General features: G+C 41.1%; 1 protein-coding gene across 1 annotated transcript; it reads left to right on the plus strand.

Moving 5' to 3' along the window:
* The first annotated feature begins 1,246 nt into the window (after positions 1-1,246).
* On the plus strand, positions 1,247-10,156 carry RP9 (RP9 pre-mRNA splicing factor). Its single transcript, XM_077811057.1, is given in 7 exon segments — positions 1,247-1,633; positions 4,333-4,363; positions 4,950-5,079; positions 5,361-5,452; positions 7,535-7,596; positions 8,914-9,070; positions 9,072-10,156. Coding segments are annotated over 7 exon segments (807 nt in total). The 5' UTR covers positions 1,247-1,337; the 3' UTR covers positions 9,111-10,156.
* The last annotated feature ends 2,579 nt before the right edge of the window (positions 10,157-12,735 follow it).

A 12,735-nucleotide genomic window follows, 5' to 3' on the forward strand; every position in this document is an offset into this window, starting at 1 on the left:
CTCCCCCCACCTAGCACACCTATTTAATACCTTATTAAAACTGCAATGACTTTAAAATGGTACCTCATCTTTCTCTACTTACATTTGTTTAGTTTTTGCATTTCCCTGATTTACAATCACTCCCCCAAATCCAAGAACTTTGGGGTGTGGGAACGGTTGTGATCTAGATCCAACCTTCATGGCTCCAGCCTATACCTTATCCTCAGTGTGATGCAATGGACAGGCCATGGCTGGGGCTCGGAATCAGGAAACCTAGAAGCAGATTCACGCCTGCACTGGTGTAGACACTGGTACAGGGAGAGAAGAGAGGTGGTTATTCAAAAGCTGGGGGGTGGTGGAGGAGGATTTCAAGCCTCAGCACACACTCAGGGCCTTTCAGGAATGAAAAAGTAATGGGATGCAGGTCTGCCCTAGCCTGTGTCCATGCCCTCTCCTGCCACCGACATGTCCCCTTGCCTCCAGCAGACCTGCTGCACTCAGACTGCTACAGAGGTGGCAAAGTTCTGTGCCTGGGCTTGGCCTGAGCCTCCTCCATTTGGGACCCTGCTTTCTATTCTTGGCTTCACCACGGACTTGCTTCTGACCTGGGGCAAGTCACTTCACTGCTCTTTGCCTCCGTTTCCTCCTATGTCAAATGTGGATAATGATACTTGTGTCCCTCTGTAAGATGCTGGGAGACAGTGGATGAAAAGTGCTATAAAAGAGCTAAGTGTTATTAGTTACTATGAACTCTGCTGGGGTCGCTTGCCGTTATAGCTTTTAAAATATAAAGCAGACCAAAGAATATAAAAGAAAATGAGAGGAGCACGGGCACTATAAGCAGGGAGCCATTATCTCCAACTTGATCCTGAGGGACGGAGGAGGGGGCTCCTGACAGAGGTGCTGGCACAATTTGTATAGTGGGGGTGCTGAGAGCCACTGAACCAAAGTGTAAACCCTGTGTATGATGGAAACCACGTCACGCCAGCGGGTGCAGCAGCACCCCTAGTTCCAGCACCTATGGCTCCTGATTTGCTGGGGCGCACCTGCAGAGCTGGGATTGCAGGGGCAGGGCCTCAGACTGGGCTGCGTGGCTTTTTCTGTAGGGCCAGTTCTCCCCCTCCTGGCTCTCCTGCACTAGCTCCTTGCTTTGATCCTAACTAATGCGGAGGCAATAGCTCGCCTCCCCTTCGCCCCCACCCCAGGCAGCTTTCACCATTCCCCCCCGCAAACCCTTTAAGCCGGTGCCCCGTTTGCAAGGGGCTGAGCTCAGCAGGAGAAGGAGGGGGCGCTGCCCGGGATTAGCCAGGCCCGGCCGCCCAGAGGAAGTCCCTGCTTTGCCTGCAGCGGCTGCGGGGATGGGAAGTCAAGTGAAAGTCAACGCAGGAGCTGCTGCTGCTCGGCGCTGTGCCTCCCCTTCCCGCGGGCCGCCCGCGCCCGGGGCCCCCATGTCGCAGCGGCGGGGGGCGCGGGAGAGGGCGGAGGCCGCCGCCGCCGCCGAGAGGCGCCGCCGCCGCCACCACAAGCGGCCCAGGAGCCAGCGCGAGCCCCTGGCAGGCAGCAGCGGGGGCGGCAGGGAGCTGGAGCGGCACGAGCAGAAGAGGAAGAAGCGGGAGGTGCAGCAGATCCAGCAAATCCAGCACCTGGAGTCCTTGTAAGGGGTTCGGAGGGGGGGGGGAGGGGAGAGCAGGCGCAGAGTCCCCGCCACAAGCCCCTCTCTGGCTGGGCTGGGGAGCTGCCCGCCAGTGCCCCCACGCGTTGCTGAGCCGTCATTGCAGAGATGGGGCCTGCGCCGCAGGCCGCTCTCCGTTTTAGGGCTAGCCCCTGCCTCTGTCACAGGCTGAACCCAAACCCTAGCCCATCCCCCTGGTATCTGAGCGCCTCCGGTGCGTTTGCGAACAAATCATAACACTCTGCTGAACTGGGTCCTCGGGAGGGCGCTGGAAATCCGGAATGAAACTTGAGGGCGGCATTTGTTGCTAGCTCATGTATTTGGCCTTTATAGATAGTTAAAATACACCAATGATTTTATTTTATACATGAAAATTACAAAGGGGGTGGAATGGCCAGACTTATGGGAGTGGGACCATTTTATTATGTCACCTACTACTGGCTCCCTTCGAATTCTGGCTGATCCTTGCCAGTGGGGTGCTTCAAAAGTTTGATCTGGGTTTTTTTTTAGAGGCAATGGGTCATGCTCTACAGCTGCATGGAAATACCTCTAAACATGTTGTAAAAGCAATGTTCATGTGCTCCCAATAAAATCCTGTCTGGAAGTAACCCCATGTGCAGCCCAAGACCTTGTACTGTCAGGAACAAAGGTAACCAGGAATAATCAGTGTATGAAGCTGGAGTAGGAGTTTTATTTACAAAATCCAGTGGGACCTATCCCGGAAAATGCTTCTCATATGTTCCTCTTTTTGAGGAATGTCACTCAACTTAGTTCCAAAGTTACCTAAGTTCCCCAAAAAATCTGTCCCTTCACTTTTATAGTTGAAAGTTATAAATATTAGAAATGCAGAATCATTAAACTGATGCTATAGAGCTCTCTACACTGAGGAATCAGACCCATCGCGTTTTAACTTTGCTGCATGAATAATATTTTTATGGTCTCAATTTGGGCCATTGTCACACTTTGTGTTGTACATTTGGGCCTTGGCAGAGCGAGAGGTGTACCACTCTGTGGCTACTGTTGGGTCTAGTGCAGCGTCTGGTCGCTTTAGGGTCAGGGAACTTGAAGCAGAGTGGAAAACGTAGCCAGTGTTTCACCTGCGGTGCACAAGTCTTCTAGTGGGCCCCTGTGTGCAGTGACCTTCCAAATATGGCCCATTTTGTATAGAAATAGGTCCAGGATTTGTTGTTGTTGCTATGCCCACCAATTTCTCTGAACATTTTACAGAAGGCAGCCAGTCTGTCCATTCTCTATATACCTGTCCATGTGAAGATAGGTAAAAAAATTCTGTCACCAGTCCTTCCCCCAACTCCTTCCCTGACTTTCTATCTGTCCTGTTTGTTTTTTAAGTGTCATTTCGAAAAAAGTGTGGGACCTGTAGTTTGGCAGCAAAGCATGATCAGCAGGATCCCTTTGGAGTGAATGAAAAAATGTACAATGCAAAAGACTTAAGATGTGCTGAATGATTCCTCTGATGCTGTAAAATATGTAAAATTGTTAGTCTCTAAGGTGCCACAAGGACTCCTCGTTGTTTTCGCTGATACAGACTAACACGGCTACCACTCTGAAACCTGTAAAATATGTGTGTGCCTTAATTTATGAAAAGGGGGTTGAGAGGGATGGAAATATCATGGGCTGCAATCATAATTTAATGTTAATTCCTTCACAGTGGGAGTAGGGATTTCTTATTGTGAATTACTCCAGACAGTGCTTAAAGTGTTGCTATTGTTAAGAAGATGATCAAATGATACCTTGGCATTGAACACCCATGTGTGCATTGTCTCCATTGGTGTCTTCCAAGTCAGATCTGCCTACTGTATGGACAAAAACAAGTCTCTCTTTCTGCTGTCAACACTGCTGATCCAACATAGCTGCAGAACAGCCTCCTGAGTCATCAACAAAACTATCACTGATGCTGACTTCAGATTAGTTATTGGTGATGATGAATGTACTAGAGAGACAGTTTGATTATCCTGTATTAGGTTGAGCTTGTAGTGCTGGCAGTAAGAAAATTCTTGCTTTGACATTGTCAGTTGAGCATACTTATGACACAGTGTTTGAAAAAATAAATATGGAGTGGCAAGATGTCATTTTCCTTACCACAGCTAGACTTTCAAGATGAGAGAGTTGTGAATTTCTGGCAGCTAGGGCTCAATTGGATGCACGAAGCATCTCTGTAAAGCAGTATAATGAAGATGTCATTTCCAAGTAAACACACAAAATGAAAGCATGTTTGCAAATTAGAGTGAATTGTGTGATTTGCAGAAGACATTTTTTTTTGGCTGTTTAGAAACACCACAAGCATCACTTCACTCTGTTTGCATCTCTGTGTTGCACTGTGGCTGCTACACTTCTTAAGGAGTGTAATTAAATAAAGCTTTAAGCTAAGTACGTTTAAATTATATGAAATTTTTAATTTTATAGCATTGAACGGCTTTGTTTTGTCCATGTATATAAGTCTGATGCGAAGTTGTAGAAAATAATGTTAATACAACTCAGTGGTTTGAGCATTGGCCTGCTAAACCCAGCGTTGTGAGTTCAATCCTTGAGGGGGCCATTTAGGGATCTGGGGCAAAAAATGGGGATTGGTCCTGCTTTGAGCAGGGGGTCGGACTAGATGATCTCCTGAGGTCCCTTCCAACCCTGATATTCTATGATTCTATATTTTTATTGTTTTCCAGCTACGAGAAACCTCCTCCAGGGCTAATTAAGGTTAGTAAATTGTAATAAACGTTTGGTGTTTAAAAGAAATTGTAAACACTGGGTGGAATTCTGGGTTCATTAAAGTCAATAGGAGTTTTTCCATTGGCTTTTGGGGAACCAGATCCACCTTGTATGATTCCCTCTCTCCTTGCCATTAACATCACATTAAATTAGTATGTGATGTTTTGTAGAATTCCTCTTACCAGATTCAAAGAGTCATAATTTAGTGTTTGTAACTTAAACAAAAACTGCTGCATATAAAGGCTATTGTAATCACTATATTCAATTACAAAGAAGAGAAAATCAATAGAAGTTGAAATGTAATCATTGGACTAAATGGAACAGGAGGGAAGCAATTCAGCAAGAATATTCAGGCTTGAAGGGAAAAGTTAAGGGTAGCAAAAAAGAAAAATGAGTTAATGTTACTAAAAGGGGTTAAAGAATGAAGTTATTTTATGGATATAAAGGAGGAAGGGAATATAAGGGAGAAAGTGGGTCCATTAGTAAATGATGACATATACTTATACACTTGGGTTATTTGCTTTAAAAAAGGGTAAATGAAATAGGGGTTTTGTTTTGCTTACCATTTCTATAGGAAGATGAAACTAAGCCAGAAGACTGCATACCTGATGTACCAGGCAATGAACATGCCCGAGAATTCCTGGCTCATGCCCCAACTAAAGGACTCTGGATGCCATTAGGAAAAGAAGTCAAAGTTATGCAGTGTGAGGGCAAGAAGCATCCAAATTTCATTGGGCCTTTTTCTTTTATAAATCTTTTGACTTCAGGCAAAAAAATCTTGGCAATAAGTGACTATTCCAGATATATTGACTTCATATTGATATAATAGCAGCCAGTATCTTGAAGGCTTTTGTAGATTTGCAGACTGAATTTAATGGTTTGTTTCTCTTTATTGTACTTCAACTATGTAAAGATGTTTTCCATTAATGTTTTTAAACGGTTGTGAGCTGACTCAAGGATTCAGTTTGCTTCTGTTTTACTAAAGGTTGGAGATGTAAACGTTATGGACACAGAACAGGAGATAAAGAATGCCCATTCTTTATTAAAGGCAATCAGAAATTGGAACAATTCAGAGTAGTAAGTACAAATATTGTAGTATTGGTTGTATTTTTCATTAATGATGATGGCTAATCTTGCTAGTGAAAAGAAGTCTATTAGGTTATGGTCTATAAAGGATTTTTCGCTGTATCTAGTATCATATTGATGTTGAAACCTGACCATAATCCTCTTATTAGAGAAAAATGTCTCTCTTCGTACACAGATGTGATTGAATATATTACTAATTTGCAGAAAACCCACTCTTTAAAAGGAAGATAATAATTATTTGCATATAAATTATAAGTCTGCAAGAAACTTTCAACCATTATATTTCATTAATCTTTTCAACATCAGTTATTTATGATTAAATATCAATGAACTAAAACTCTATTAAATAATCAGCGGTGAGTTGCCCAGGTAACATTAAGAGATTTGGAGTACCTCTCATCAAATGAGTTTGTAGGCCAAGCTATGAGGAGCCACAAGAAAGTTAGGAAGTTGTTCAAAGAGTGAATAATGCAGAAATTTTAGAAATACCTTATCTGTAAAACTCCCATGTAATTTGGCATACATTTCACAGAAAAATTCTATCCTGGGATAAGATAGGGTATGTAAAATTTCAGGGGGATTGTTTAGGTAGAAATAGGAACGGGCGGGGTTGGGAATCAAATTTAAAATAGGAAGCTAGCTTCTTCCTTAACTGTGGACGGACAAAATGCCTTCCATGTATGGGATTTGAGTGCTGGTGCTTAGTAGGTATTCTCCTTTATGCTAATGTATAGGTGTCTCTGCAATACACTTGACCATAGAAATAGTGGTAGAGAAAAAACTGGAAGATTATTTTTATTACCATAGGGCCTAGGAATCCTCTTTATAGACCAATACCCCACTGTGCTTGGCGCTGTACAAACACATGCCTCCAGAAGCTTAGCCAAGAGACAACAGAGGATATGATACTGACAGATGGAGTATGAGGAAACAATGAGATGATATTGTTCAACATGGGAGGCTGTGTTTTAAGCACACCAGTGTACTAACTGTGGTCAGGTTATTTGAGGCATCACAGAAAAAAAGGGTTTTGAAGGAGGATAATGAGGAAGTTTTGCAGATGTTTACAGGGAGCATCTCATAAACATGAGAGGCAGCATGGGAGAAAGGACTATGGTGTTTGTCTGCAAATTTAACAAGTGGGCAGTGGAGGCTTGCATCATGGGCTAATCAGAGATGGGAACTGACACCAGTGAATGAGAGATGATAGAATTAGGGTGGAAGAACATCCTGAAAGGGAAGACAAGCCACTTATGTTTGAAGCAATAAAAAAGAAGGAGCCAGTGGAGGGATACAAGGAGGGACGTGACATGGTCAAAGCAATGAGCTAGGAGAATTATCTTTGCAGCAGCATTCTGAATGGATATTAGTGGGGCAAGATGGCCTTTGTCAAGGCCAGAGGAAAGGATGTTGCAGTAATCAAGATATGAGATAAAAAGAGCCTGAACAAGAGTTGTAGCTGTGTGGCTGGATCAGAAATGTCATGTTTTAGAGAAAAGAGATCTGCAAGATTTAGACATTGCATGGATATGAGGACCTAGAGGGAGGCCTGAGTAGAGGATGATATCCAGGTTATGGTTTTGACTCACAGGCAGGATGTCAGTGTTGTCCCCAGTGACTGAAAAAGGAAGCAATGGAGAGGGAAGGTTCAAATGTGTTAGAGGCATATTTAAGATTATTTCAGGAGTTCAGCAGAAGTTCTAATTTATTTATAACCAGTTTTGTGTCTCATATCACCATAATAGTTGAGCATCTATAGGAGATAGTCTTCAGCTGTAGGAGGAGATTTGTTGTGGGCAAGGAGAGCCCTATGCAGTCAGCTACATAGTCTTTGGATTAGATTTGCATAAACCTTTTCTGATGTCAAAAATCAGCCCAAATTCATCAAAAGGTTTGCAATAATGTCAGTGCATCATTGTGAATTGGGAGTTTGGGATTAATTGGGACCCTTCTATTGGAATAAACGTTTATTTTTGGATTGGATATTTTATTGGTAGGAAAGCGTAATAAATATATGTGCCAATGATAGTCTCTTTTACTGATATTGGGCTTTCAATTTCCTCTTTTTCAAAGGCACATGAAGACCCTATGTATGATGTAATAAGGGAAAATAAACGCCATGAAAAGGAAATGAGGTAAGTATGTCTTTGTAGTAAATAAAAAAAAAATTAATGTAAGACTTTAATTTGATATTATGCTGTGAAAATTAGATTGTATGGGCAAAATTTCCCTCACTGTTCAGCTCATCACCTCCAAACAAAAGTTAATTTTTAATGGTAAGCTTTATATTTTAATAAACAGCTAATGCAGAAGAGGAGATGTCATTTGTCCCTTCTTAATAAATACTTGCTATTTTACTTGCTTCTCGCTCATAAATTGAAGTGATTTATATTTAATGATTCCTAGAACTGCCTATTCAAAAAATAGACATGTTCATTTTTGCCAACATTTTCAAACCTGGAAGGCTCCTAAATCTATTTTTTTTATGTCTTTAGTAAAAGTGGTCTGATTTTTAAAGGTGCTGGGCACTCACAGCTCCAATTTACTTCAATGAGATTTCTCAGCAGTTCTGAAAACCAGGTTGGTTTTATTTAGATACCTCTGTAAGGATTTAGGTACCCATGTTTGAAAAATGTGGCTTTTATTCCTACTATTAAATCGTTATTCAGTAAATAGGGCAGCAGCGTTTAATTCTCTTTCTTGTTCCTTGCACTGGAAAGCATCACTGATGAGCAATGTCCAATCAACATTTGAGCTTAAGGGGTAGGGTTCAGTATAGTTGCAAGTGACCAGTTGCATGTGTTTAAAAAAAATACACACCAAGTTGAAATGGATGGTATCAAATAGAAGTAATCAAGCAAGTAAGGAGACTTTCCTTATCTGTTAAGAATCCATCTTAGTATGGAACTAAACAGGGGGGACTTTTGCTGGAGAAATTACCTGTTTTGCTAAAGGAGAACCTGCTTTTTATGTCAGTGATACCAGTGACTTCCCCCTCTTCATCATTGTAACAGAACCTCATAATTTATTCATTCCGGATTCCCCTGCATGTCAGTTAGTGGTAGTATAAAAATTGGTATGGGGGCATACTGATGGCTGTTGCCTCTGAGTACACTGTATACATATTAATATAAAAACATCAAATAACTTCTTTTGCTGGGTAGTAGTAGAGGCCCTCCCCTTATCAACCACCCCACCCACATGATGGAAAAACCCTTGAGTTGGACAAATGGCTGGCTGAAAATGGGAGCTCACAAAGCCGTAACTTGGACTCTGACTGAACATTGAAGGGAGTGATTTGCATAGCCGGGGATCCTCCCCAAAGAGAATCTGGTGACCAGTTCTCACAAGTCTACTACATCATTCACTTTTTTTTTCGGGGCGGGGGGGGCAGCATACTGCTGCACACATGGAGAAAGGATTCTCTTTCACATTAATTTTTGTGTATTTAGGATACAGCAATTGAAGCAACTGCTGGAAGACTCTACTTCAGATGAAGATGGAAGTAGTGGCAGCTCCAGTTCCTCAGAATGTAAAGAAAAACACAAGAAGAAGAAAAAGAAGGAGAAAAAGAAAAAGGAAAAAAAGAAGAAAAAGAAAAGAAAGCACAAAATCTTCTAAATCAAATGAAAGGTCAGAGTCTGACTGACAGCAGTCACCTGCTAAGTGCTTCTTGACCCCAGATTGTGAACTGTAAGGAAACATCCAAAGAATGAGGAAGAAACAACCAAAAAGGGCTTTGTAATAGTCTAGGAGAACATACAAACGGGTACGTCTAATGTCCCATTTGTGCCATCCTTTTCTGCCTCTCTGCAGTGGTGCACTAAGCAAGGATGAGCTCAATTATGGCTGTTTAACAAGGAATGGTTTTACTAGAGCATACCTATGTACTGTGAAACGTTGGATAATGATCATCTACCTTGATGGTTGATAAAACCTCTGTTATGCTGCCACCTGTTTTAAAAAAACAGCCACCCCCTCATGGACCGCTTACATATTTCAGCGGAGCCCTCTAGTGTGGTAATGTTTACCCCATAAAACAATTTAATTACACACAGAGCTTCACTGTAATGGGAATTGCAATTTGTACTGTGCAAAGCATTGAAACATGTTAGGACTTCCCATTTACAGCAAACAACAATGGGTGTTGCCATGTCCAGGCTAACTGTAATCAGGCTGTACTGTATCTTCCCCGCATGCTGATGGTCACTCTGATCATCCCATGATTGGCAGCTGGCAAGGCTTTAAAATGTGTGACATAAGGAAAAACCTATTAATGTTAATGAAGGGGTTTTACTTTCAGGCAAAAGTGTATTGTTAGCAGGGTTTATTTTTATTCACTTGAAGAAAAGCTCAGTTCTGTAATTTCAACATTATTTCTGAGCCCCACTCTACAACATTGACCAGCACCTACTCGTTAAAATAATCCTCTGAACTGCAAAATTGGGCTCCATGTGTGAAAATCTCTTGCTAAATAATAATAAAACTCTCCCACTAATTTTGCTGACAAAAGCTACCATGTTAGTTGCTTAGAAAGGAGTTTTCATGTTGGAAATGGAATGGGTAACAATGTTCTTCTGAGCATGGTTCACTATCTGTTTTGTATTGATACATGTTTGTTTCTAAAAAGGTTTGGGGAAGTAACTTTAAACGTGTTTTAATTTTACATATTTAGTAAAATATTTAATACAGTAATATTTTGTGAATCATTGTGAATACGGAAAAATACAAAGGATATTCTTGTATCAATATATGGAAGGAATTCCAGATGTTTTACAAGTGTATACAGTACACTTGGTACTATAGAAATGTAGCAAAGAAAAAGCAGGCTGGACACAAAGATACTTTGGTCAAGGACATGAGGACAAATGCCTCCTTTTACAAAAAAGGTCCATGGGATCTCTAATAATCTCCCAAGGCAGACAGGACTGGAAAGATCTGTACAACAGTAAACAGCATAATACCAGATATATCTGCCCCTGCAAGATGAATGGCTAGACTGATCTCACTGTGATGTGAACCTATGGTTGCAGGAAGTCTAGGTGTTTAAAAGTAACCTGCAAGAGAAAAAGGGATTTGTCCTGTGGACTCTTTGGAACTGCTTTATGACAATGAAAGAAGCCCTGAAAAGTGTTTTACTTTGAAAATACCAGAAATGTCAAAGCTGGTTTTTCTTTGTTTTGTGAGAGACCTCAGATATAGAATTGGAGTTTTCCCTCATTGGGAGGAAAAAGGTGTGTTTAAAACATGAGCTTGGACAAGGCAATTGTAGCTGCCCAAGGTAGACTCAAATGTAGGCTCCCCATTAGGAGTTACACTGAACAGCTATCACATGGTAAAGCCTTGTTTGGGGCAAGCGTGAAATCCTGACAGTGTTGACTTTGGTGGTGGTTGGATTTCACCCTAACACTTTAGTACAGGTTAAACCTGCACTTCTTCTTGGCATGAAAGCTTTCTGAGCCTATAATGGAAGGGGGTGAGAATGGTGAACTTCTAACAAAATACTTTTTTTTTTTCCCCTCGTTCATAATTTTCAGGCATTGGAGTTAATAGTTTAAACAATCTGAATAAATATTGAGAGGGGAAGTATACTAAGTAGGTGAAGTCTGCATAAACCTGCTATTACCGTTCTTCCAGAAAGATACTGTGGATAACTGGAAACAGGGTTGAAAAAACCCTACTTAGAAGAAGAGGCCTGTACTTTTTTCCTTGCTAGATTTTTATATCAACAGAAGCAAAGGGAATAAAAATGGGGACAAATCCATTTCTTCTCCTTTACAAGACATCCTCCAAATCTAAAGTATAGACCATGTCACCGTCATCACAACTGTGCATAATCCTCTCTTAAATCACAGCAATGTAACTTTTTAGATGACATTATCTGTATTCTATATTAAGTCCCAGACTGTTCCAAAAGCGGCTACGGAGTATCTTCTCTAATAGTATTTAGTAAACAAGTTGTTTATATGCAAATTTAATGTTACTTATTAGTGACTATCGACAGTTCAGGAATGCTCTATGGAAAGGTAACTGTGACAGCTGGCTAAAACTGCAGTTTCTTTGTCAGTAGCCTTGGCAGTCGGAACTGCCTGAGATTTGGCTTGATTGATCTCCTTCTTTACAGTGCTGCAGTGGAGATACAAGAATGGTCATCAGAGCATCCAGTTGCTTGCTTGTTTGCAGCATGGTTGAGGGAAGGTGGGTATGAGAAGCCACCACACAAAAAATAGGTTCTGGGAGATGTCTTGCAACAACTCCATAACTTCCTACCAGTGGCTACAGCAAAGCCAATCTTTAAAACGTAACAGAGGCTCTATGGTGGTTATTGCATCTTTCCTTAGAGTTTTTGCTTGGAAGTCTATCCTGAAAGCCATACTAAGGTTTCTTTATAAAACTTCTTCCCATTAATCCTTAATGTCCCCATCCCTTTCTGCTACTTCCTTGGGTATTTATCTTTCATAGAGGTGGTGCTGGTTGCCTCTCTTCTACTATAAGGGTTAAGCTTTGTTAAACATTTATTTTTAATATTTTTTCCTTAAAATATTTAGAAAGATTTTTACCTCTCGCTACATGTACTTTTTAAAAAATATCTTTGGCCATATAAACTTATCAGAATAATTATTGTTCTGTATGCAAGTGAGAATGTTCTCCCTGTACATCACTGTGGAACACTTAATAGTGATGGAAAAGAAGGGGCTCACTGACCAAACAATTGTTACTAGGAATCAACAGGTAGTCCTTTCTAATGTGATTTCCCCCTAAGGATGTGTTGTCAACCCACTACTATTTACAGTTTTAATCAGTGACCTGGAATATATCATAGTTACTGATAAAAAGTTCATACATGATACAGAAGTAAATAATGAGGATGACAAGTCACTGCTACAGAGTGATGTGACTCAAACACGTTTTAATAGAGTTAAATGAAAGAGCTTTACCTATAGGAATAGAGAACATAGTATTTACAAGGTAGGGAACTGTATTCTTAAAAACAGCGGCTCAGTTAAGGATATAGGAGCCACTGTACATAAACCAAACATGAGCTTCTAGTGTGATACTGTGACAGGGTAAACAGGCTGCTGTAGACAACATGACTAATATCACTTCCTGGCCTATAGCGTCTATGCTTGAAAAATGATAATTTGGAGCAGGCTTAGAAGAGCAACAAGATTAACTTCTTGTCCAGGAAATACAATGCAAGAGGCTACAGCAGCACAATCAGTTTATTGAATACAAAGTTAAGCGGCAGCTTGAGTGCAGTTTTTATATACCTA

The sequence above is a fragment of the Eretmochelys imbricata genome, chromosome 2 (genome assembly GCF_965152235.1).
Source record: "Eretmochelys imbricata isolate rEreImb1 chromosome 2, rEreImb1.hap1, whole genome shotgun sequence".
Classification (NCBI taxonomy): Eukaryota; Metazoa; Chordata; order Testudines; family Cheloniidae; genus Eretmochelys; species Eretmochelys imbricata.